General features: G+C 36.9%; 1 protein-coding gene across 1 annotated transcript in view; it reads right to left on the bottom strand.

The window, feature by feature from the left end:
• SLC9A9 (solute carrier family 9 member A9) overlaps positions 1–26,957 on the bottom strand; it is a 282,029-nt gene that overhangs the window by 241,356 nt on the left and 13,716 nt on the right. The window contains exons 3-4 of the mRNA XM_063306631.1: positions 18,108–18,185; positions 17,047–17,123 (exon numbers count right to left, since the gene is read on the bottom strand). Coding sequence (XP_063162701.1) covers positions 17,047–17,123; positions 18,108–18,185 — 155 coding nt within the window. The remainder of the gene's footprint in view (positions 1–17,046; positions 17,124–18,107; positions 18,186–26,957) is intronic.

The following is a 26,957-nucleotide window of genomic DNA, read 5'->3' as shown; positions in this document are numbered from 1 at the left end:
GGGGCTAGTTGAACTCATCCTCTGTTCCTCCCCAGTAGCATTTTGACCATCTTCCGACCTGGAGGTCTCATCTTCTGATGGTATACCGACATGTCTCTGGTTGTACTGATCCATTTAGTTTTCATGGCAAGAATACTGGGGTGGGTTGCCATTACCTTCCCCAGGGATCACGTTTAGTCTGACTTCTCTGTCATGACCTTCCCGTCTTGGGTGGCCCTTCACGGTTTAGCTCATGGCATCACTGAGGTGCTCAAGCTTCAGCACCACAACAAGGTAATGATCCTTTGCTGAAGCTGGAGCATCTTAACTTCATGAATAACAATATTACAAGAAGCATGCACAAAAACATACATAATCATGGCTTAACCCCCAAAAACCTTTGCATTTTTAAATCCACCCAAAAAGCTCCGCCTCATCAAGACACACAAGCATGCTTGGGGTAGACCCTCCCCCTCCGCCAAATTTTAACAAACCAGCTCCAACAAGCAAATAACCTTTGCATGGTTAAAAGCACTTTCATGTAAAGCATCAACAGGTCATCAGAGCATCCACCGAGCCTACATGAGCATCCAGTCTAAACCAGTCACAATCAGAGATATGACTGCCTCTGCCGCCAAATTGGCTAGGTTGAAATGAATCTGAAAACAACAACAACCCATTCATTAGCCTCAAAACAACTGCTCAATTACAGCGGTGAGAATACTCAAAACACTCAAAATAATGCTGTTTAAAGCAGCCACATTTGAAAAAAAAATTGCTTTTCACTTTGAAACAAAACTCTCTAAACTTATGCATTTTTTCTGCACTCAGAACAACTGAAACAGCCATTATGAGGTTGGAACATTTGTGATTTATTTTGCCTGATAAGTGCCCTTGAACCCAGCCACTAGGATATTTCCCTTGTCCTTCCTCTTTGCACTGTCGATGTACAGATTTAGTGTGGGAAATAGATGTAGAGTTTGCTTAATCTCCTTGACTATTTCTCATGGTTCTTTTCCTAGGACTAGGATCAGCTGAGAGAATATAACCCCATTTAACCGCTAACAGAATTGCATCCATAGCTTTGCCTTTTGAACTGTTTTTTCCAGAAATGTGAAACACTATCTTTAAAATTACATTTTCCTTTGCTCCATTATTCAAAGACATATATAAATGTATTTATTCTGCTATAGCCCTTTGCAATTTTTTTGTAAACGACTGGTAATATGCTTTTTCTTAAACCAGTGCTCTGAAATCAATGCTTTGTTTCAATTTGTTTTATTGATTTATTTATTATTCAAATTTCTATTACCACCCATCTCCCCCAAAGAGGGGAACTCTGGGCGGTTAGGGTTTTACAGCGTTTCTTAATATTCTGCTAATTTATTTCAAGATACATATTTCAAAAATACTGGGAATACTTTTGCTAAAGCTTGCATATGACAAATATGCTTACTTTGGGAAAGCCAAAACAAAACTCTGGAAATGCAGAGTTTATACAGAAAAAGTGAAAAAGAAATACACTTGGAACACAGGTCAAGAGCAGGCAAAACAGAAATAGAGTTTGAAGATTATGATAGGAAACCCTGTATTTTACTTGCTAACTTGCAGCAGGTTGAAGCCTCCACCAATCTAATCTGTAAAGGGAGTCTATAGGGGGGGAAAATCCAGCTATAGAATGACTCCTTGAAGTTCAGCACAGTTTTCACATGGGTGAAATAATGATATGAAAATTTCATACTGTGAAGGCATGATGAGATGCGATGCACAGGAAGCAAAGTGAGCCCCCTGCCTAGCAAGCAAACAACTCATAACTGGCTGGTTATGCCCACATTTCAGTACATCAATAGGTTGCTTAGAAATAGTTGTGTTATAGCTAGCTACTGAATTTGGATGTTCAAGCTTGGAAAGTGATTGTGTTGAATTCTAATGCCGGTGCCTATTCAAACTGTCAGCATCCAGTTAGCTCTCTTAAGAGCCTGTTTTATCTTCATTAAAGGTGAATAAACCCTGTAGTCTTAGAAACGGTGCTTGAAAAGACTTCATCCAATGGGTGGGCTAAAAAGCTGTTGTGTCCATGCAGAGCTTTGACCCTTCCTGCCCATTCTCCTTTCTACAAACATGACTGTGGAAGTCTGACTAAAATCTCAGTTAACAGGAAAAAAATCAATACCCAAGATCTCATCTAAAGCCTAATCTGAAACACCTAGGGCAAAAACCAACAGAATTTCTGTCTAAAGTCAGGATTTGTAATATTGCAATTAATGTCTTTGCAAGATAATAAAACATCACTCAAATATTATTTATACAGCGGGATTTTCATATTTATATTTGATGGAAATATTTCATATTTATATTTGATGGAAATACTGCTACGAGCCTCCTAAACAACACCTCAAAAAAAAATGTGTAGATGAAAGAAACTTCAGAACATGCAGACATTTTTACATCGCAGTTTAGTGTTCTGCATTTTCTGTCGCCTTCTCTTTTTCTCCCCTGAAGCACGTCACAGCATGTCATTAAAAAAAGGGACTCCTTGCTTCAAAGTAACTTAACCTACCTCTAGGCATTCTTCACAACTAACCCAATCTGCCATGTTTGAAAAATCATCTGCTCTTGCAATATCTGTTCAGAGAAATTAAGATCAACATTGACAAATGAAAATATGATATTTCTTGTGACATTTGCTCCAAACAGATTAATGGAAACAATATAGAAGAATTTCATTTTGAAACAGGAGACTAGATTTTGATGTGTGGGAAGGTGAAGTTTTGAATAATCATCCACAGATGATTTAAGAATAAGGGCTGATCATGTCTGATATTATGAACCATTTGATTCTCAAGGTGTTATTTATGTGAATGTATTATAGCTGGATACAAGTTACTGATAATCATATAACATACTGAATATTAAATCTCTATCTGGATGTTATGAAATTTAATAAAAGTCACCACAAAATAATAATGACCAACTCTACCCCTGTAGAAGAGGCCATCACCTCTAGAAGTCAAGCTGTGAGATCAGCTTCACTCTTCCAGAACTCATACCGTGAGTGTCCCAGGTTTTAGGAACACGCGCATGCCTTGGCATGTACATCTTACAAAGATAGACTCAGACAATGATTGGTCCAAGGTCACCCAATAATCTTCATAGTTTATCATCAGGGATTTGAGATCAGATCGTCTGTCTGTCTGTCTGTCTGTCTGTCTATCTGAAATTGATTATTTATTTATTGGATTTTATGAAATTTAGTCCAAAGCGGTTCACAACAATTAAAATAAAGACAGTCAGGAATTAAAACTAACATTTAAACCTCAATGATATAAATACAGTTGCCTGAATTTTAGACTCGTCTTGATTGATTCCTGAATTTCAAAATTTATTTTAACAATAGAGAACAGCTGCGGGGACTTGAGTGTTTGTGTATTTATGGATTCCTTCTGTTTTCTCTACTTACAAGCAAACTTTAAACAGATTTTTAAATAGAAAAATACCCAACTGACCTGTTTGTTTGATTAAGGCTATTTCTGGTTTGAAACTCTTCTAAAATGATATGAACAGTCTGTTTTGCTCTCAAAACTATTGGGGCAAGGAGTTTTGAATTCCAAATGGTTTAAATGCAAAATGTTTTATACATATCTAACTGGGATATTACTCAGATAAGAGGAAACCTTAAGAATAATTGGTACTCTAATACACATGTATTTATTGGTAACAGAAGAAATTTGTTTTCTTTGCTCCTATAGAATTTAAGGAAAGGGATTTTCACTGAACATAGTGAAATGATATGAGCTGTTTGATAACTGAGCAAACTCCTCTGGAATAGAATGCTGTCTATTTCAAGGATTCTGTTTCCAATATTCACTGAGTAAAGATCTTTGGGAAGTTTGCAAACATAATTATCTGGCTCACATATTTGGCAAAACCATAGTTTATTGAACCAAGGTTTGATATTGCATAAACCACAGTTGGCTATGTTTAGCATAAACCCTGGGTTATAAAGCACATGGGCTCGATAATGCACAACATATTAAGACAAAACTGTTGTTTCTTTTAGCAATTTTAATTCCAATTTTTGTCTCTTCTACTCCAGCATTTCTCATGTGCAAATTGCTTACTAAACACAGTTTAAACTGTTGACATTGACTGTTAAAAGAGAAAGCCTGTCTGCTTAAGGAACTGCATCTCTCATTAATGTCCTGCCCTTTCCAGTACACTAACTGACATATTAGAGAAGGGATCCTGTGGAATATGTTGTGTAAGTAATGGAGGAAATTAGAAATGCCTGCTCCATCTTAAGTGAGTTCAGTGCTCCAGATTGGATCACAACTCTACTTGAAACACATGAGCAACTCATAAGCTGCAAACAGTGATGGTAAATTGAGGTTATGCACTTCCCTGAAATTCAACAAGCAAGAGTCCCTTTCCTACCTGACAAGACATTACAAAGTTTAAAATTTAAAAACTGCCAGTGAGAACACTGGCAAGGGTGGGGATGAGGAGAAAATAAAATATTGCAGGGAAGGAAGATTCAGACTGAAATAAGTCATACAATGGAACTGCTGCACCAGCACTGAAAAGAAGTAACAATACCTCACAGATGGTAAGCCAAGGAATTTTTCCTGTCTGCATCCTTCTTCTGAGCTGCTATTGAGCTTTTTAACAGAGCAAAATATAAAAAAACAACCAACCTGACATTTTTTTTCACTTTATTTTTATAGCTCTTCTAAATCAATTTCCCAATTTCCCAATGGATCCTCTCTAACTTATCACTGACTTTTCAAATGTAGAACTTCTGGGATCAGATTTCTATTTCCTCACTCTGAGTGAATTGTGGGTAATCCTCAATTCAGCCAGTCACGCACCCACTCCGCCACCCCATCACCCACTTAGTAAAAGGAAAATATTTTTGCTAGAAGCATGGCTGCCTGCCTTTGGCATGAGCACCATCTAGTGGATTTGCCAAGGAAGACATATTTCCTTTAGCACTAAAAATGACGACCTCTCCATGTTATGTATCTGGGCTTGTGACTGTAAAACATATGATACCCACAGCCTCACAAACAGTCCAGTGGTCACACATCAGGACTGGGCTTAGGCAGCAGTCTCAGATGGGGCCACTATAGTAAGCATTGAAAGCCAACCCATCAGGCAGGATTCAGGAGGAAGCAAAAAGTCAGGAACAAATTGGAAAAGATCTTGCTGCTTTAGCAAAAAATGGAAGTCCTCTTATGTATCTTCAGCATGGGCAGCAATGTCAGGTGAGGGCTTATCCTGAAACCCCCTTTTTCCCATGTTAGGCCATGACAGTTCTACAGAATTGAGGATGAAATGATCAGGCAAAACAAACAAACTCAGAAACAGATTATTCATAATCTGGTTTCTGTGGTGAAGGGATAAATATCATTTTGGCCCAGTGAAATGCTATTGTGAGAACTATGAGATTAAGAGACTTGTGGTGGTGGAGGTTGGATAAGATCTGGAAAACCAGGAGGCATTTTAAGGAAGAGTGGAACTATCAGTGCCAAAATATCACAAAGCATGGTGGCTGAAGGAATGGTCCAAGTGTGCCAAGAACTGAGATACAAGAAGTGTAGGTGCCTGGTAGAGTGATGAGTATAGGTTTTCTTGGTGCTACTTTTCCATGATGATGATGGCAATAGTGGTGATTATTTGAATGCACAAACTTCATATAAAAATAACAAAATGCAAGATAGCAATAATTAAAACAGTAGTCAGAAATCAGAAGCACAACATTTTTACCTCAAAGTAGTCTTTCATTCCACTCATAATGTTCAAATATGGTCTCACATATGGGCATCAAGTAGTTCCATGCCAGCCATGTTCCAGCAAATGCCTTTATCACATACTTTCAAACCATGCCCTGAAATGTAATAGCAGGTCTTCACCCAGGCGTTGTTTAAATAAAAAAAAAGTCCGAGTAGTTCCAGATAGTGTGGCCCCAGATGATGGATGTTGGAAACTGTTGCTTAACAGCATCTGGAGGGCCCCACTTTCCTGAATCCTACTCTAAAGTTTGCATAAAGGGGAAATGCTGTTGAATTGTAACCTTGGTCAGTGAAGTTCAAAAGGATATGAAGTGAGGCAATATATACTGAATTGTGTATATTGGGGTTGGAACTAAAGTAACATTAATTCCTGACCCCCTTTCCAAAATCCCTCTGAGGTCACCTTTTAGGTATAGCTAGAGGGAAATTGCCTCTTAATAATTTCCCTGATTCTCTTTTATATTGCAGACTTTCTGAAGGATTTTCTATCCTCTTCTGTGACTTTGGGGGAATTCAGGGGATTCAAAGATAAAGGGGAACTCTCCTTATGTCAGCATCCTTGTATGAGCATGAGTCTGGATGAAAGTTCCTCATCTGAAATAGCTCTATTATTTAATTTGCTATTAGATTGTGTGAATGTACTCTCAGATATGATCAGGTGTTGCTGTGGGGACAGTTTTTATCTAATAAACACTTTATTACTTTGTCAGGTTGAAGGCTTTGCAACTTGGTTCTATACTAAGTGGGAATTCAACAGCAAACGCAGGCATGTCCTGACTGGTTAGCTATACTGGAAAGGATGTACACAAAAAGAGTTGCTCAGCTGTTCAATGTTTTTGGGATATTCTTTGCCTACTGTTTATTTTTTAAATGTAGCAATAAGAGTGACAACATATAAAGTCCAACTCTTGAAAAGTACATCTAAGTAATGTAAGAAATTGGGCCATGTCTTAAAGTACATACTGTAGTGAATTACAGAGCTGACAGATCTCTCCATTTACTGATAAGCAGGAATGATGCTGCTGTAATACTGAACTAATGCTTCAGTAGTCTGTGAAAATATTCCTTCTTGAAAAGATGATCTTTCACATGATAGAAGGCCATGTTATGTGGGCTCTGTAAAGAAGATGAATGTGCTATGACAGTTGTGAATCAACCAATGATATCCAAAATGTCAGGAAACTTATCTGCTTTGGCCAGTATGAGATTATAAACTGTACCCCCCCCCCCCAAAAAAAAACATAGAGAAAACTTTGTAGTGCTGTTGGCCTGGTTTGTGCATCATGGTAATGCATATTTGGTTTTTTTAGTGGGGGGATTGGTTTGGCTTAGCAAAATATATAAATCTAGTCATAGTCTTCTAAAACCCTTGTTTATGGCTTAGCATATTGTGCAAATCCCACCAATTCAATAAAAATGACAGAACAACCAAACCATAGCTTAGCTCAGTGTATAAACCTGGTAACTTGTGTATGTAAACATTCTAAGCACATCCAAATAGCAGCATTAGAAGCAGAGTCCTTGGCTGATACCATAGCACTTTTTTTTTTTGGTACTATTTTAATTGTTTAACTGTTTTTATGATTGTTAGCTGCCCAGAGTCACTGGTTTGAGATGGGTGGCTATATAAATTGAATGAATGAATGAATGAATGAATGAATGAATGAATGAACGAACAAATAAACAAATAAATAAATAAGCTAATATTCAAATATATTATTCTAATATTATGTGAACATAACCAATTGTGTTTTATTCAAGAAACTATAATTAAATAAACCAGGGCCAAATATGACGCACTCTAAATGCTTGGTTGTAGATCTCAGAGATCTTAATAGGTTGTTACTAAATTGTAATTTTCAACATAACAGAGGGAAACATATTAATTTCATAGTAACTATATTAAATTTTACTTGAATCTAAAGGAAATACAGTCAAATTTCCTGGATGTGGCCAGTGTTTGTTTGTTGGTTTGTTCATTGGTTGGTTTGGATTTTAGCACCTAGCATGCCACTCAAAGGCCAATAACCAAAAAAGTCATGTCAAGGCAGGCTGAGTGCCATATGTGAATCTAGTCATTGAGTTGCAGTGGAGCAAGAAACTATTCCAACATCAGTGGAAGTCAAAAGAGAAACATTTATATCCATATTAGAAACTTTTTAAGAGGCTACAATTTTCCAGTAAAGCAGGTGGGAAGTAAAATGGGTTGACTAAAGGCAGACCTTAAAAAATACCCCAAACTTTCTTGGAGCAAAATTGGGCACTTGGAACTATCCATGGTCCTGAAGCACTGACCTATTTTGTTGCTTTATGGGCTCATTGCTTGGATTAGGCTGGGATAATAGTGTAGGTATGTGGTGCTATTAGCATTAACTTTGAGAAAAGGACAGAAAAAAGACAGTGTTGGCATGTAGTGCTATTTAACTTTGGAAAAAGACTTGTAAGAGATGAACCTACAACACCTCAAAACTAGTCTGGTGCTAACCATTGTTAATGAAACCATGACCAGTATTCTTGTCAACTTTATAGGAGTTGGCCTAATGACACTTCTTAAACAATTGTAACAAAAAATTAATAGTGGCCTGATTGAATTTGGAACCATTATGGATGGGGTGAAGTAAAACTTTATTTCCCCCTACTGTTTTAGAATCTCATTTCCCTAGCACAGGGTAGTTTTAAAAAGGCAGCAGAAGATTTGGTGGCTACAGCAGACTCATTTTGTGGCCAGTATTATCTTCTGCCTCTGCATCTGGTGACTGGAAAGAAATGTTAACAGATTAAACTTCATGAAACCATATATAGAATAAGTGAACCTATGATTAACTTTGAATAAAAATAGTGCTTGGTTTTGGTTTTTTACCATGGCTTGGGCTCACATGACATTCTAGATTTATGGTTAGCCTATCTCAGCATGTCATACAAATGCAGCTGTCACCTCAGTGCTATCACTGAAGTAAATCTCCACCCTCATCTGTGCAAACTTGATTGACCTTTGGAGGAGAAAGGGAAAGTTGACTGGTGGCAGTTGTTCAAGGGGTGGGTCAAGTGAAGCTTCCTTGTGGCATCCACATAGGAGGTAATAGCAGGCACAGCTTGACCTACATTTGTTTATGAATGGACTAATGAGACCACTACAGGGCCTGTTCAAAAAATGCTGATGAGGAGCATTTCCTGAGATGAAATTGCTGAAGTATAGGCTAAAATTGGAGTTCTTCCTTCATGAGCATGAGACTCTGAAATAAAACCTGAGGATTTTAAGTTATTGCTATTGTTATCATATCATCCTTTCCTTGTACTGGATGAAAGCCTACTAAATCTTCACTGAAAGAGTACTCAGGTCCTATCATTAAAAAGTCCTGATTGAAGGGTCAGCAGCAGATTCTGTGAAACATATCTCAAAAAGGTAGAATTCCAACAGGTAGTCTGGCAGCCCAGCTGGATTTACCAATAAGCATTCATCCACCAGAGAACTGCTGGTAAATCATTCCCTTTTTGATAGATATACAATAGTTATATGATACATCTGTTTTCAAAACCTGTCTTCATGTTCATACTTGGCATTTTTTAAATCTTTTAAAAAAAAACCTGAATTCTACATTGGCAGAATATAGTGCACGAAGGTGTATGTAATTGTTCTTGACTGAGGGTGCATCTGGCCTTTAATGGAATTAAGTGAGGTGAGAACAAGAGCCAATGTGATGTGGTGATTATGATGTTAAACTAGAGCCAGAGAGATCTACTTTCAGCCCTGGAACTCACTGGGTGACATGAGGCTACTTGTTCTTTCTCAGCCCAACCTACCTCAACATGGGATAAAATTGAAGGGAAGAAATGCTAGGTGTATCACCTTGAGCTAATGGAGGAAAAAAAAAGTGGATATGAAAGTAGTAAATAAATAATAAACACATAAATAGGTAGAGCTAGGATAAAAAAATTAAATGTGATTTAATTTAGTTCCATTCCATTTATGGTCAGTATAATTCATCTTCTATGTATTTAATAATTACTTCCTATTATTACCTTAAAAATTGTAAGTCAGTAGAGCTTTGGGAGTGATTCTGAGGACTGCATCCAAAGCTGGTAGGAGCCACTTAAGGCCTAGGGCCTCAAATGTACCCTGATGTCAGGTGTGAACAGGCAGATGCTTGACTATAAACACTGTTCTGATGTCACTATTCTCAGTGCATGTGTAATATTATCATTGTTGATACAACCTGCTACAAGAGCTTGGAGAAAATCCAGGGCTGAGATGGTTTACCTCAAAATAATAGAAGCCAAATGAAGAAGCCAAACTAAATGGAGCTCATATTCAGTTTTAAACGTTCCTCCCAATAAGCACTCTCTAATCCTACCTTCAGCCAAATCTTTATATAAATGAGAGATTTCCCATTAACAAGCAGTTAATTTTATCCTCATTGTTTTGCCAGATACTAGTTGTCCTCCTTGCTTATGTCAACTTTGTTCCCAATAAACATGGCTGGATGTGAGCTGAAACATTTTCAAACTGTAGTCAGTTAAAAGTGCATTAGCACGTTGTGCATGTCAACCCTGGAGTAATTATTTGTATCGGTGTAGGTGGTAAAGGATTATTGTAAACATTTATTTTTAAATGGCCTGTCTTTTCTTAGTAAGAGCTTTTAGATGTCGTAGAATCATAGAATTGGCAGTTCAACCCCCCAAACAGTGCAGAAATCCAAATTAAAGCATTCATATTGTTTGTGAATTGAATACATCCAATGAAATGAAGCCCACCACCTCTTGGTAATTGGTTCCATTGTACTGTATCTCTCCTTTAAAAAAGTACTCAAAATAAGGATTTAAATCTTAACTAGGAACTACTGATGGGTTTCATTTTCTCTCTAACATCCCCCAGTACTCATTCATTGTATGCCTCTTTAAATTCCATTTAGAATTTCCTACTGAGCGTGCCAAATAGGTATATACACATGTATTTAAAGAGTAATTATAGAAAAAATTAGAACTGCTTTTTTAAGTGCTCAAACTATCGACCAAAGACCTTGATGAGTCACAAGACGCATGTAATATAAAATTTCAGAGAAGGTGGGAGAGAAATAAGATTTTGCCACACACCAAGCCTCCAACCAGCTGAAAAGTAGAGATGGGTGAGTTCTCCCTGTTGTCTATTGTAACTAATTTGCATTATTTTCCTATATTTATTTGTTTCTTTCTTTGTTTCTGTTTACTCCAGTTACCAGTGTTTTCTGACAAAGCAAATATTGGTGCATAAAGGATGTTCCCTGCCAGTCTCTCACTCCATATTGCAATAAACACGCCCCTGTGAGGGAAAGAAACCAGCCCTGAGGACATTGGTCTACTGATGCTAAATGCATTCTAATCTTCAACCTTAAGGCTTGTTTGTGTTGTATGCAGGGGTGCATGGAAGTGTAGCTTCAACTCCCCTTTCTTTGAATTAAAGATTGGACCATTAGAGGTATCCTACCATAACAGACTGCTTTTCCGGCTGCTTATATACCCACCTTTTTGCTTGAGTAATCTATTTCACAAAGTGATGGAAAGACGGATTAGCAAATGAAAACCTATTTCAAACCAGACCTGCACTCTGGAGAGGCAGACATGCTTCCTCCTCTCCCAGTTTCCAGCTGAGAAACAGATGGGTTGAAAGTTTCTGGGAGAGAACTATTATTTAGTCACAGCTCTGTCTTGTGCACCAAGTGTAACCTTTCCTGGAATGGGAGGTGTTACTCACAGTCACTCATGTCTTTGTCAGCTCTCAATTGGGCTACTGCCATGTACTCTACATGGGGCTGTCCTTGAAGAAAGTTTGGAAGCTACAGTGGTCCAGAGAACAGCAGCTCAAATACTTATGGGAGCACTCTAAGGCACCCATGAAACACCTCTATTTTGAGAGCTGCACTGGTTGTCAGTTGGCTTCTGGGTGCAATTCAAGGTACTCGTTATCACCTTTAAAGCCTTTCATATTTTGGAGCCAGGTATCTGCATAGCCACTTTCTCCTGGCAACACTTGCCTGATGAACTCTAGTAGGATATGCTGTCTATGTATCCCTGCATTTAGGGTTGTCATCTTCAGGAGCCAGATATCTGAATCCCCCCTTCCTGATTTTTAGAAAATTGATGAAAACCTGGCTATTTCTTGAGTTACAGGGGGCTGAATTGTTATGACTATCCTTCCAAATAAGCAACTGGTTTTTATTGTACTGAATGTGATTTCCAGTTTAATTTATCCAACGACAAAGTATGGTTTGTTTTCAAATTTGATTATACACTAGTTTTTTAATCCAAAGTTATGTATTTGGCAAGCATACAGCATTCAAAGTCACTGATTGGAGCAGCCAATAGTCCTTGTAAGTAAAATAAACAAGCAAAGTTTTATATGTAACTGCATTTAGATTGGTCAAACAATTGTCTTTTTTTCTGTAGACATGTATTTCAATACATGCTTAATCATGATGTATTGAATAAACCATAGCTTGCTGGATTCACCTTAATGGTAACTATAAATAATGGCTTATCAACTACAGTGCTGGAATCACATGGCATGGTAAGCAGAACAAAACAAAACAAAAATGCTGCATTAAATTGAATGAACAAGGCCAATCACTCTTTCAGGTTTTATAGCATTGTGGAGCACCAAGTATTCATGAGCTGTGCAAGAGAATCTTTTTGGCTATAAAAATAGTCTGATTATCGTCAACACAAAGAATAGACAATTGAACAGCCATCTCCAGCTTTGCATTTTCTGCACAAGTGGGTCGGATTACATGGTCTATAAAGGACTATCCAATTGTGTAATAGTGTACATAAAACTGTTCCCTTAATGTGCATTTAATATGCAAGCTGGATCTTCACTGAATCAGAAATTTTTTTGACAAAGATAAATCAGGGGATGTTCCAGAGGCAAAAAGGAAAAAAAAAATATCTATTTTTTTAGAGTTTTAAGCTAAAATAAAACATTTGCACAAAGCAACAGAGGGGAGGTTTCCAGTTCATTGCAAAATGGATGGGCTTTATATAATACACATTGCTTAAAACCATAGTTGTGAGATTTCACAATTTTATATGCTTGGGCCAAGGCAGAGAAAGAGAGGGACAGAGAAAAGAAAAAAAAATTCAGCCAATATGCACGTCTATTTTACATGTCTGTAAATGGCTAACAGTTACAAAACAACTAAAGTACTTTAGAAAGTCATATCCTGGGTGCTTACCAGGGTTGCATACTAAGAAGTCTAAGTACTCCAGAATTCTGAATGTATTATATATGACCTGAATTTTCAGAGATGAATGAAAGCAAGAAACCCACTGAAACTGCATTTTAGTTTGGAAGTTTTTTTCAGGTAAAGGAAGAAAACTTTTAAAACTCTTTACTGAACAATGAACTGCTGGGAAATCCTTACCAAAAAGTATTTCCTAACAAAGTCTTCCTAAATGGCAATAAATGTTTAAAACTTTGTTAGAAGTAACAATCCTTTGCTGACTTTGACAGAACTAAAACTACAGTATGTTAGTCATTTGTCTTTTTTACAGTAAAATTGGACAATTTATCTTCTCCAATATCTGGTTCTACATGCTCAGTGTCTACCCCATGTTTTGGCTCATTTATAGCTATCATACACTGAAGTTAATACTTAAGATCAGGGCAAAAGTACCCTTAGTTTCATCATGTCAGCAATGAACTGAAGTCCGTGGTTAAAAGGGTTAAGTTCATCACATCACCTTTGCTGGATAGGTGTCACTTCCTGGAAGAACTTAACTTTACAAGAGTAGGTTTGCTGATAACTTCCAGGCTTTATTATGATATACTCTATATGAGACTGTCTTTGTGTATAGCCCACACATCTCAATAAGTACAGAACTCAGTTGAACTCTGGAATAATTCAACTGTACTTGTTTAACATATTAATACAATATCAAATGTATTTGTTTAATATATTAATAATTTTTGATTATTTTATTATTATGCATTTGTATGTTGTGTTTGTAAGCCAAAGTGACTTATAACGTCTGAAGCAGCAAAAAAGCACTGGTAAAACAGTTTAACTTGACAAACACATAGCTAATCAGGCATTCGTTAAATAATGCTCTTTTTAAAAATTTGGGGAATTTTTTTCTTTGCTTATATGGAAACTTCTCCTTCTTGCCTTTGAAATGAGACAGTGATCAGAGTTTATGGCAGAGGAACAGCAAATAGAAAGAAAAGTAGTAGGTGGAGGCAGGTGTAGATGCTAGTTTATCTGGCCTGAAAGCAGCTGGTTGATGCAAGTAGTTGCTCTGCATTGGTGCCTATAAAAGGATTAGCTATAAGATACCATTTCTGTCAATATACTCTGCATATATACTTGTAAATAAAGCAGTTGTTATTTATTTATTTTTCAAATTTCTATCACCGCCCATCTCCCCCCCAAAAAGGGACTCTAAAGTTATAAAGTTCTGTCACTGAAAGGCAATTAAATCCAGTGAGGAATGTTTTAGAAGATTTTCCTGGAAGTAGGGAATGTATAAATCAGTTTAAAATTGGCCCATCACTCTGTTTTTCCAAGGTTGTTTTTTTTAAAGCTGGAAAATCTGCATTCATTCACTTCTGTCCTAAATTATACTATAGCCTTGAATGGAGCTATCTCAAATTTACATTTACATATTTCTTTCTCACTCATTCCTAGTCAAGCCACCCTAATGCATTTTAGTATTTCAGGTTTTCAGTATTTCATATATGCTTTTTGTTATGCTAATAAATTATATACTTTAAAAATGAATTCATTCTTCATAATCTCCTTTTGTGTACATTCTTCCCATTTATATGCTCCTTTGTGCCATTTTTGAAATAAATTCCATTCAGTGCTTCCCATCTGTGACTCAAAAGCATCTGCAATTGCATTGTGGTGGACTTCTATTATATCCCTGACCAGGAGAGAAATTTTGAACTAGTAAAAGAACCAAGACTAGGGACTTCAGAATTCAGTTTTGTGGCAATCTTTTACAGAAGAAATTAAAGATACCATAAAGAAAGACCTGGAGATCATAGAGCCATGTCTGATTATCAGTTACAAGAGACTAATGCTCACTTAGAATTTCAGTGACAGATTTTACACTTATGTAGTTAGGACTGACTTAGGGCCAAAGTTACTGTCATGTGAAACACATATATTCTCTTTTTTTTTTTTTCAAGTTTTCAAATAGCAACACTGGGCCCATTAATTGGGATCAAGGCATGGGAGAAGATAAAACTTTTTCCATCTGAATCATTTTCTTTTTTAATCTCTCCCACTTGCTATTTTGCCCTAACTATGCAATCATTCAAGATTTCCAGACTCTAGCCAACTGAAACCTAGAGCTGAGAATCAAAGAATGTGGCCAGTCTGAGGTAACCAGCAGTTACAAAAATGAAAAACTAAAGGGAAAGAACTCAAAAAAAAATTAAGAACATCAAGCATTAAGTAGATAGTTGAAAACTGCAGCCATAGGTTGATAAATGAATAACTATACATTTTCTCGGTATTCACTGACATATGAAAGGGCTGGAAGCAGCTGGAGAGAATAGATTGGTTCATATGTAAGATTATATTGATTCTTTCAGTTTCACTTTCTGGGGCAAATATCTGTGAGTGGAGGAAATCCTTCCTTCCTTACACTATTCTACATTATTTGTGCAAACAGAGATGCCTCCCTTTGCTGCCATAGTAATTATTTTCAGACAGATGGCATTCTATCACACAGGATCACACACAAAAGGAACTGTGGGTGATAAACATATGGCTGCTATTAGCTATGAAAACAAGTTCATCATTTTTCTTTTTCAAAAAGCTGAGAATTCCTTCCCCTTGTACAGTGCCAAAATACACCCTCTCTCATTTTACCATTTGAAAATATTATAGGGATATTTTATCCCCGACAGCTGTTCTTCAAAGCTTCTTTAAGTATTCTGTGCTTTCACGCTGAATGCAAACTATCACGTAGTACTTTCCCTGGATACATTCTCTCATTCTTTGCAAATACTGTGGACTATATAAAAGAAGGAGTTATAATCAACTGATTTAATACAATTTAAGTTATGGAATAATTAAAAATAAATACATGTGGCCCTTGAACCTTCCTTTAGAGCCTCTAGCAAATTTCCGTGACACTAGTGCACTATTGTCAATAATCAGTAGTATGGTCTCCTATCATTCTGAGGTTTGAGATGCACCAAGAAGTGTTTTTATTTATATATATACACACACACGTTTGTGTGGGTGGGTGTATTCTCCCTCCCTCCCAGGCCTCTGGTAGAGGATCTGAGGTTGAGGAAGGCACATACCATGGAGATAAGAAGGGAATTTTTTTACTCAATTTGTTTAGCCACCCATCTCACATTTGTGACTTCGGGTGGCTCACATAATTAAACAATTAAGCAACCAAACCAATAAACAAAATACAAATATCAGTAAAAACAATAACTCCTTTAAAGCCAGATTAAAACCAAATTAAGACCAGAAAACATAATTTGCAGGCAAGTGCAAGTCAAGCATCAATCAATACAAGCATCCAGCAGACTCTGAACCATAACCAGATCCCAGGCACATTGATAGAGCTATGTCTTTAGAGCCTTTCGGAAACCCTAAAATAGGCTTAACACATTGTAAAATGGCAATAGCAGCAGCAGCAGCAGCAACTATCCATTCCTTCAAAAGACCAACTTTCCTGGAAATCCTTAAAAAACACACATCATTGTCCTCTTCGTTGTGGTCCCACTAGAATCTTAGATATAATCTTGCTTACTCATACTTGAACTCAGTGGGAAAGATCCCATGCATACAATCTGAATAGGGAGAAATATTTTGGGGACAAAAGGATTCCCTCCATCTTTTGGCAGCTAGCCTCCTCCAAACTGCAATTTTATTAAAAATGAAATGAATAAATCAAAATGAAATTGATGTCTCCTGTTGCATCTATTTTTGCTCGATACTTAATGTGTGAGAACAATTTTTGTCATTTTAGTTACTTTATATGCAGTTGGCAAAGAGCAAATGTCATGCTTAATGACTATGGTGACTCGCTTAATGACTGAATGGGAAGTGACATAAGTCCATCACGGTCATGTGATTTTCCGCTTAGTGACCATGGCGCTTAGCGACAGAGTTGCTGGTCCCAATTGTGGTAGCTAAGTGAGGACTACCTGTATGTTTGCTGATTGTAATTTTTCAAAAGTGGAACTGAAACAAGCATTCCTCAAACAGATTTTCCACATAGCTATGTACCAGTTTGACATCACAGCACACAATGGAAAGTGGATTTTACTTACCCTATTACAATACAAGAGACAGCTGTCCCCAAAAAAGCATACGCTAAAATGGATCCTAAATTGCGAAAAAAGTGTCTCTGTGAAACAAAAAAAGATAAAAAACAGTCTTGTGAATGCTGCATACTTTATCATGTTATTGTATGCTGTCTACCAAATCCTATACCAAACATACTGGTCTCAACCCACTTTTTATATTTAAGTATGAATTATAATTGTGAATGCTTTCATTCCAACAAGTAAGAAATGTCTTCTCCAATACATCTTTAAGCTTCTGGGCAATAAAACACATTTCTTCCAGTTGCGTCTCTTGAATTACAGATGGAAGGGACACAGCTGTCCACTTTTGTGATAAGCCACTTATCTACGTCTTCTAGGAGGCTGGTAGAGGCAAGATTGTTAGAAGGAATTTATCTGGACTATTAATGATGATGTCATTATGAAATTCCTATAATTTGAAGATTGACTTATTCACAAAGTGATAGCAACAGGTGTGGAATCCAGAATGTTTTTTAAAGGATGCTCAGGTTATATAGTCTCAATATTTTAAGAAGGATGTAGCATTTTGTGTTGCATTGAAATTTAAATACCTTTAATTCAGTTTCATAATAATAACTGTTTGTTTGTTGTATTATTTGAAAGGTGAGACACTTTTCTGGGTTATGAAGACTGCTTTTTCTTTGGGTTTAGAAAACCTGAGTGATTTTCCCGAGAAAGACAATGCCTTGAAGAGTTTAGAGTATTGCAATATTGTGATTTAAAAAGTATCCAGTCAATGAATGCAGCCAGGATTGAGCCTGTGAACTCATGATTGAACCTGTAATTTTTGGTGAATAAGTCTGTAGCTTTGCTACTTTTTGTATCACAGACTTAGTTAAGCATTTGAGGGGAAAGTCTACAAGATTAACCTGTGCAATAAAAAGAATCAGAATGATAATTTGTAGTTAGAAACATTTTTATTTTCCTTTTTTTGATCTCTCTGGTCAAATTATAACATTTTGGTTCTATTGATGCCCCAGTTAACTGCAGCAGACTGTCTGCTATTGTTAAAAGACACCATTTACCTTTTTTAAACTGTATCCTGCATGAAATATAATGGGAGGTAATAGAACATTGAAGAAGATGGAAGGATCAAAGGTCATCTGCCAGAAAGAAGAAACAGATAAAGAAACATGAAACATTCACTAAGAATTAGATCTTTTCAAGTATCACATTTTACATCATTAATTTACATTGATCAATATTTAGGAAAATCTAGTCTTCTGGCCCATTACTCATACTAGTGAAGGAAAAAATATATAAGCCATGGAATGACAAAATAGCAAATTATTCAGATGAAATTCAAAAGTAAGAAGAAGAATCTTGCCATATTTCATTTTCTGCAAATCTTGACTTGAAGGTGATTAGGGCAAACTTGTTTAAACCACTCTATGGCAACTCTTGTTTAACCAGTGAAACTATAGCAGCTAAACCTCCATTTTTATGCAACTGTTATGCAAGAGTTTCTGGAAGTTTGCAGTTTGGTATGATCCAGGTGCTACTTATAAATGAGTTGCCAGTAATTGGCACCTGGAACCAGGGTGATATATTTTGCTACTTAAGGCAAAGAGTATGATGTTGCTGCTTCATCTATTCATGTACAGAACCCAGTTATAGTAGCTGCTGACTCTTATTCCAGTGTTGGCGATAGGACAGTTTCTTTTGCATTCTGGGCAGCAAGCTTGCTTGAGTGGCTCAGTGTTTTTGGTGAGTGGATGTTGCCTGTAACTCAGCACTTGCTGCCTAATGTAATTGCTCCATCCCTGGGGGCTGATGTGTTACCCACATGTGCATATATATTCTTGTATAAGCCCAAGAATTGATCCACACTTTGGCATTTTCTTTTTAAAACAACATGGATGGAATAGAATTTTTATGTTGCCATATTACACGATTGAAACTTTTCAGAAAACTATGGGTTGGTTACTTATTTAATTCCGTAATTAAAGGAAGATAGGCAACCTGAAAGCAGAAGAAAGAACATGATGTGCAACCACATCAAAAAGAGGCAAATCCGTGTTTTCCACAACCCACTCCCTTTTTGTAGTCTTACACTACATGATACGCATTGAAAGCACTGCTCTAGTGGACGAGTGCATGAACACTGCAGTATAGAGTTGTGCCATGCAGAAAAGTTCTCCATTTTTTCTCCACTGGTTCTTATTCAATGTGATGAAGGAAAAACTGCTTTTGAAATTTATTTCAACACAGTAGCAATTAAATCCCAAGGGAAGACATTAGAAGGGGAAATTTCCCACTGGGGTTTTTCAGATGGAGGAGTATGGAGAGCGAGAGAAACATCAGAATGGTGAAAGAAAACTTCTCAACCACTTTATTTGGGATTTATTTATTGCCCTAGTCCAAAATGAATTCTAGGTGATGTACAAAATACAAATTAAGAATAAAAATAATACCACAATAAAATAATATACATGGTAATTAAAAAAAAACCTTTCTGGCACCAGTGACTTCATACTGAATCAATCCTGAACCTCCAGAAAAGCTCAGGAAGTTTTTAATGAGCCTCCAGAAGGCTGGGAAAGTGGGAGTCATCCTTGCTTTGGGGACCAAGCTGCTCCAGAGGAGAGGAGTCTTTATAGCAGGGGTTCTTAACTTGTTTGTAACATGAACCCCTTTGACAGTCTGTTGAAACCTGTGGATTCCTTCTCAGAAAAATGTATGTAAATGCATAAAATAAAATAGTGAAAATAAAGCTGTAACTTATCTCCCATCCATGTTCATGGACTCCCTGAAATCTATCCATGGATCCCCAAGGTTAAGAAGGCAGGCCAGTAAGTACACAGGCTGCTGCATTTTACACCTGCTGAAATTTTCAGCCAGCTGTTCTTGCTTGGATTGATCAGAGCCTTTTTTTGTCTGTCCAGGCCCTACAACCCGTTACTACTAATAAGAACTAATAATACTTTGCCATCCTATCCTTCTGGACCTCTCAAACATTTTCAGTACTGCTATCTATGTTATTCTTCTGAGCTACCAGTAAGAGTTTGGAGTTGGAGGCACATCCCTTTCACTACAGAATAGGCTCAAATGTCATCTTATACCCATGCCTAATCATACTTGCTTGTTATTTTCTATAAGTGTTGCCCCAGGCATATCTTCAATTATTTCACCTTCTGGAGTTCTTCAGAAAATCAGGGAGCTGTTCAGGATCAGAGGGTAGGGAGAGTCCACCTGGGAACAATTATATCTGCCCCTTGGTCACCTCTATATTCCACAGGCTAGCAAAGTGCCAACGTAACTGCTCTCCTGGTTGCAAGGAAATTTTCCAAGCACCTTCAGAAAACCTTCCAGATCTATTAGGTAAATGGAGTGGGCTATCTTAATTTGCCCCTCCTTTTTGTGAAGGTTGGTTGCTCCAGGTAACTCACTTGGCTCAGTTAACCCAATTATTATGAGAAAGTGATCTGTCTACAATAAGGGACTGATAAAGAAGTCTCCTAGTACCAGTTCATATTACTTCCGCTCTCAGGTAATAGCCATATATAATGCGTGGTCAGCAATCTGAGATGGGACAAGTGGCAGCCATGAATTCCTGAACCGACTCTGACCCCAGAGAGGGGAGATTAAAATGATCCAAGACCATCCATCTGGACAAATCCCTGCAATGAGATCAAGCAGATTGGAGAGGGATGCAAGGGAGTGGATGGCATAACAGCAGCACCCCCAAGGTTGTCCCTCAGGTCAAAACTCATAAATATAGCCTTACATCTATAACCTGTAGAACAGTGCTCCTCACAACAACCAAGGTCTCCTGATACACAATTTCCACTAAACCCCCTGCATCCTGGAGATAGGATTGATACAATATATATAATTTGGCTGGATGGATCACACTGAGGTCCAGCAAGTCTCAGTATCATAGCCAGATCTGCCCTCTTGTCTACAATTAAATCATGGATAAGATTAGATTTATTGCAGACATACAGTACATACTATTAAAAACTGACAGCATTAGCTCTGTTAACCTAGCAAACTGGATTGTGATTGTGATAAAACAAATTGTGGCCATAGCTCACAGTGTTCATGCCATATGTAAAGCATAAGGACCGCTACTATTTTCACAGAAACAAGCATAATATGCAGATTATACTCAATTATACATCTCCATCTTGGGTGATTTAAGTGATGCTGTGACCACTCTTTTTGTTCTGAAAGACTTCTGAAAAACCTTGCCAAGAAAACTGCACAGACTTGTCCAGGCATCCTCCAAGAATCGGACACAATTGAACGGATTAAAAAAAATATCTTAATGTCTAGACTTGAAATAAAATGCATTGGCCATCTTTGCATCAGGAAGCATTTCTTTTTTATATATAAGAATTTTATTAAGTTTAGAGCAAAGACAAAAACTACAAAAAAGAAAAAAGCTACAAAAAGAAGAAAAACACTAAAAAGGTGTAGAAATACAACAAGACTTTTTTTTTAAATATTACATAAAGAGGTGACTTCCAACTTTGAACAGCAAGAATATTTATTTCTTTTCTATCCCATCTTTATTTTTATAAATAACTCAAGGTGGCATACTTAATACTTCTTCCTCCTCCTATTTTTCCCATAACAACAACCCTGTGAGGTGAGTTGGGCTGAGAGAGAGACTGACTGGCCCAAAGTCACCTAGCTGGCTTTCATACCTAAGGCAGGACTAGAACTCTCAGTTTCTAGCCTGTTGCCTTAACCACTAGACCAAACTGGCTCTCCAATTTTCCATAATTAATCCCTTACTCTATGTTAAACCAAAATCACATTATTTCTATAAATCATTCCCCTTTAGCACATTATAAAAATCACTAAGTACAGTTACTCCCTCCCCTTATATTAAAAGAAAAAGAATTCATATAAACCTCCTAAACGCCTTCCCCCCAAAACAACACTTATTTAATTATTTCCTTCCTACCATTATTCTATACATTTCTGTCCACTATAATAATAATCAAATTAAAAAGCATATAAATTTTCTGCCCTTATAATTAATACTACTACAATTATAACAAACTTAATCATATTAAACCTAAAACCAAACATTTATTATTTACCTTATTAATCTTAATCCAAATCCTTACAAAAGAATGACATCAAACATGCCTTAAAAACAATCCAGATAAACATTCTCAAACCCTTACCCCACTTCAAAATAGACCAAAGCATTCACATACTGTAGCTCCACAATAAACACAAGGCATTTTTCACAGAGAGATCAAAGAGCCCACCTGCCTCCCTTAAGAACTTCAACTTCTCAGCAGAAAACCATCTGTAGATAACAACCCCTTCCTTCCCATAACATTCCATCAGAAAGATGATTCCATTTATGGTTTGCAATTCAGTCTGTCCCTTTAATTTCTTCAAGTCGACTGCCTGGTAATCTGGCAATTCAGCAAAAGCCTCAATCTTGCTGTTAGTAGAGACATTTCTATCACTGTTAAATTCTTCAGTTTCTTCCACAACATCCCCAACCAGATGACACATTTTAGAACTAATGTTTTCTTCAATGTCCCAAATATCTTGCATAATAACTTGACAAGAATCCAAAAGGATCTGTTTGAGGTCTCAATGGAACTCTGAGAAAGTCCACTTGAAATCTTCCATGTCTCACACATGGAAATAATGGCGCCCCCTTAACTACTTAACCAGCAAAAGTAGAAGATAATGGAAAGTTTTCAGAATGTGTTTATAAAAGTGAGAGTCTGGTAACAGGCAGTTTTCCAGAAAAAATAGCAACAGAAAGCTGAAGGTTCAAAACAGCAGATTCAACACATAAGAAAATAGTAAAATCTTTAAATTAATCCCAAAAATAATAACAGAGAGACAAATATTTCCTTCCAGTCCTCCTTAATATTTAGATAGGAAACTTAAAAAGATTTTTTTAAAAAATTAATCCCAAAAATAATGATAAGCACCAAGAGAGATCTCTTCCCCTTGTTGTAGAAAACCTCTCTCAAGGTACATAAATTGGGTGATTTAGAAATGGGGTGGCCAGTCTTAGTGTCCCTTTAAGGCTACAGTGTGGCTTGGAAATGGTGGCATCCCAGCCACCTGGCACTCTTACCAGATCAGTGCGAATGCTGTTTGCGATCCTCCGGCTGCAAGTCGACAGTTCTGGAGGATGGATGGGATAATTCTGAGCATTTTCTTTGTCCAGGAAAATGCTCCAGGGCATCAGGAAAGACCTGCCTGAGCCAAAAAAACCTGCCACATTGTCAGTTCTGAACACGGAGCCTGCAGACACAGCTGTTCAGACCGCCATGTCCGCACCGGAAGTCATCATGAGGAAGCACTTCTTGATTATTTGCTTTGAAAGTTTTATACAAGGGAAGATTTTGGTTTTAATAAATATGAAGATCTTTAAAGCTAGATGGTTTGTTCAGTTCCACTGATCTTTTTGTAGAATAATGTCCCCAGTAGATTCATTCTAGATTTGCTGGACTACAATTTCTCTAATTTTCATGGAAATGATGGTGGCCCAACATATCAAAATAGTCCCTAAAATCCACTTATCAGAGAGAGTAAAAGTTGAAGAACTCTGCCTTCCAAAGGTTCGTATTATTGTCAATAAATTTTATTTAACAAAGAGATTAGTTGAAATTTCAGTAACAAGTGTTTCTACTCATTAGTAGCAACATAAAATCCTTTGTTATGTTTTCTATTCCCACCTGGACCAACAGGAAATGCATGGTACTATGGCAATGGTACCTCTTTGTCTCTAAGGACCTTTCACTTACTAGTGTTCAAGATACTTAAATAAAGAGCAGGCTATTGCAAGGATGTTTCAGATCAGTTACCTAGATTGTTTTCTTAATCTGTACTGACTTGCTTTAGTTCATACATTGTAGCAAATCATAACGAGGTCTGGTTTCGGCTTAGTGTATTGTGTGAACCCAGCTACCTGTGATTAAACAAACCATAGAATAGTGCAATGTATAAACCAGGTTACTGTCTTCTATATCATGTTAAGAAATCTGGTAAAATAACCCTGAACATTTAAGATATTATGTCCTGCTTTTCCCTAGGTTTCTTCAGACATACAGTATGTCTGAACGTGTTAGAATGCATAAGGGAGTAGGTAAAGAATGGACACAAAGATAAATACTCTTCAGAACTTGATTGAACATGTAGAGGTTGGAGATTGTAGGGAGTCTGTGCTCACGATCCATGTTCTAGTCACTATCAAGGGGACATTTGAAGAGAGTTTCAGTTAAGCATCTGAGATGGAAAGATGATTTTCCCTACTGATGGCATTCTAGTAAAAAAGAAGTATGGCTAGTAATCACCGTCAGGTTGAATCTCCTGACACATCTTAGTCTGTCCAGTTGGGTGAGTCTGAGGCCTTCTGCAAATGGATTTTCCCTTCAGGCTAACTCTTAGAAAAATGAAGTGTTTTCATTTTCCTTTTTTTTCTTTCCCAACCTCAGAAACACAAAATTTAATAAAATCTTGTGAAATTTCAAATAACATAAGTGATTGTAGAACAACTGTGAAGTCTTCCACATGAGGTGTTTACATCATTCATTTTTAAAATAAGCAGCACAATATCCAGACACACGTACACAAAATTTATTTGGAAAAAAAATGGAAAAAGCAGGAAGAATTAAAAAAAGAACCCCACACATAGATTTCCAAATAAAAGGAATAAAATTAGTGCAATTTGGCTAATCAATGATATCTACTTGAGTAAAATTTGAGGCTAAGATACGTAAATTAATTTTAGAAAAGTTAGTTTGAAGGTAGCATCTTGGTCTCCTGCTTAGATGTTGTGAACCTCTCCCTTGCAACTTCTATGTTTTTAATCTCATGTTCTTAACATTTTCCCAGTGATTTTTCAAAAATTAGAGTGAACAGTAGTTGGGAAAGGAGAAGTGCTGTGCTGTTTGCTGTATTTCAAAGAGCTGTGAAATAATAACACTTAGACAAAACAGTAAGATCCTCTATGGGGAGGAGGGAGAGAGGTTTTTCAAGGATGCCAATGATAAAGGAAATTAGCGGTTTTATCTAAAATGGTTTTGTGGAAAAGAACCAAAGTCCAAAGAGCATATGGGGGAAGTAATAATCAACTCTAATATATCTAGGTTTCAGAGCATGGAAAGGAGACGTCAGATGGTACAGGAAGTACTCTGGATTGCATTAAAATATGTGATTTTGTCACAGATTCCTACTCCAGAAACTTCAGTCATACTTTGAATAGATCTAATAAAATCAATGGGATTTACATTAGTTAATTGCAAACTATTAAACCATGCTTCTTTTAAAAGATGTTGTCTTGTTTCTAGGAGTATTAGTTGCCAGATACTATTAAGCCTTCATTGGGGAAATTTAAATCTAGAGATCTTCAGTCACACTCTCTTTTACTTTTCTTTTAACACTGGTGAGAATGGGAAATTTTTAATGAATGCATTAATAATTTTGATATCATGTTTACTAGTGCAATCCATATACTCATACTTGTATTCAGCATTTTTATGCCAGCAGACTGCATTTTTTAAAACTTAGTTTTAGTAATCACTGTACAGTCTAAAACAGAAACCCACTATATAAAATAACTTTTTATGAGGATTTGGATTCAACTGTATCTTCAATTGTTTCTGCTAGATTTAATATCTTTAAAAGCATGAACATGTCATTAGCCAAATGATCTATAGCTTTTTTGTTCCCATAAAGTGCCTTTTTTTTATGGGGTTATGATCCTGGATGAATTATTTAGTTCTGTAACAATATAGTCTGACTACAAAATGACTTCCTTCTTCTTTTGTCCAGCAGATAGCTTGAGTGATAAACAGGAAGTGGAAGCTCAGCACTTTTTTAAAGCTATTCTGCTTATTTTGAATTACTAAACTAATGTCAACTAGTGGGGCAATAACAGCAAAAGTAAATTTTGCTGCATTGGCAACTTTATCAGAGGAAATGTAGGAGCAAGAACCTTTATAATTTAGAGGGTTTTGTACTGGCACATTCAAATGGTACATTAACCTAGAAATTAAACCAAGAGAAGCATTTTATTCACCTTTCTGCTCTAACTTGGGGGAGAGTAATGACACACTTGTTATTCAAAGGTTGTAACATGGTCATAGCCACAAATACAGCATAGTGAAGAATGACCAAGCAAAAGAAAAACAGTATCTGAATGTTCATTTTATGCTGCAGATTCTCTTCCTGTCTCCAAAAATGCATAGAACATTGTTAGTGTACCAAGGATTCTCTCAACTTTCTTCAGGATAGAATTGTGCATGCATACAACTACATGCAAAATTTTAGTGGTTGTAGAACTTAAATTTAAGTGGCAAAATATGTATGCAATTAGCGCCTTCTGTCACATGTGAACTGCAGTAAACTTGGGATACATCAAATACATGACAATTCTGGAGAATACTTATCTCCATAAGAATTGTTTGTCATAGATTTTTTTTTATCTGTTCAGTTGTGTCCAGTTCTTGGAGATTGCCTAGACAAATCCCTGCAGTTTTCTTGGCAAGGTTATTCAGAAGTGGTTTGCCATTGCCTGCTTCCTAGGGCTGAGAGAAAGTGACTGGCCCAAGGTCACCTAGCTGGCTTCGTGCCTAAGGCGGGAGTAGAACTCAGGGTCTCCCGGTTTCTAGCCTGATTGCCTTAACCACTACACCAAACTGGCTCTCTTGTCTTAGATAGTGCTTGTCTTAAACGTATGTGCATATTTATGGATATGCATGCACTGAAAATCTGTGCTGATTACATAAATGAGCAAGTTTGGACACAGTATGTGAAGACCAAGCTCTCTGGAGAAGGCTGTAATGCTGGGAAAGGTAGAAAGAAAGAGAAGAAGAGGACCATCAGCAGCAAGATGGATGGATTCAGTTACAGTGGCAATGGAGGTGCCATTGGAAGAACTG

This window comes from Candoia aspera, chromosome 6, assembly GCF_035149785.1.
Source record: "Candoia aspera isolate rCanAsp1 chromosome 6, rCanAsp1.hap2, whole genome shotgun sequence".
In the NCBI taxonomy this organism is placed as follows: domain Eukaryota; kingdom Metazoa; phylum Chordata; class Lepidosauria; order Squamata; family Boidae; genus Candoia; species Candoia aspera.
The sequence above is the reverse complement of the archived record's forward strand: the minus strand, read 5'-3'. Positions and strand labels throughout refer to the sequence as shown.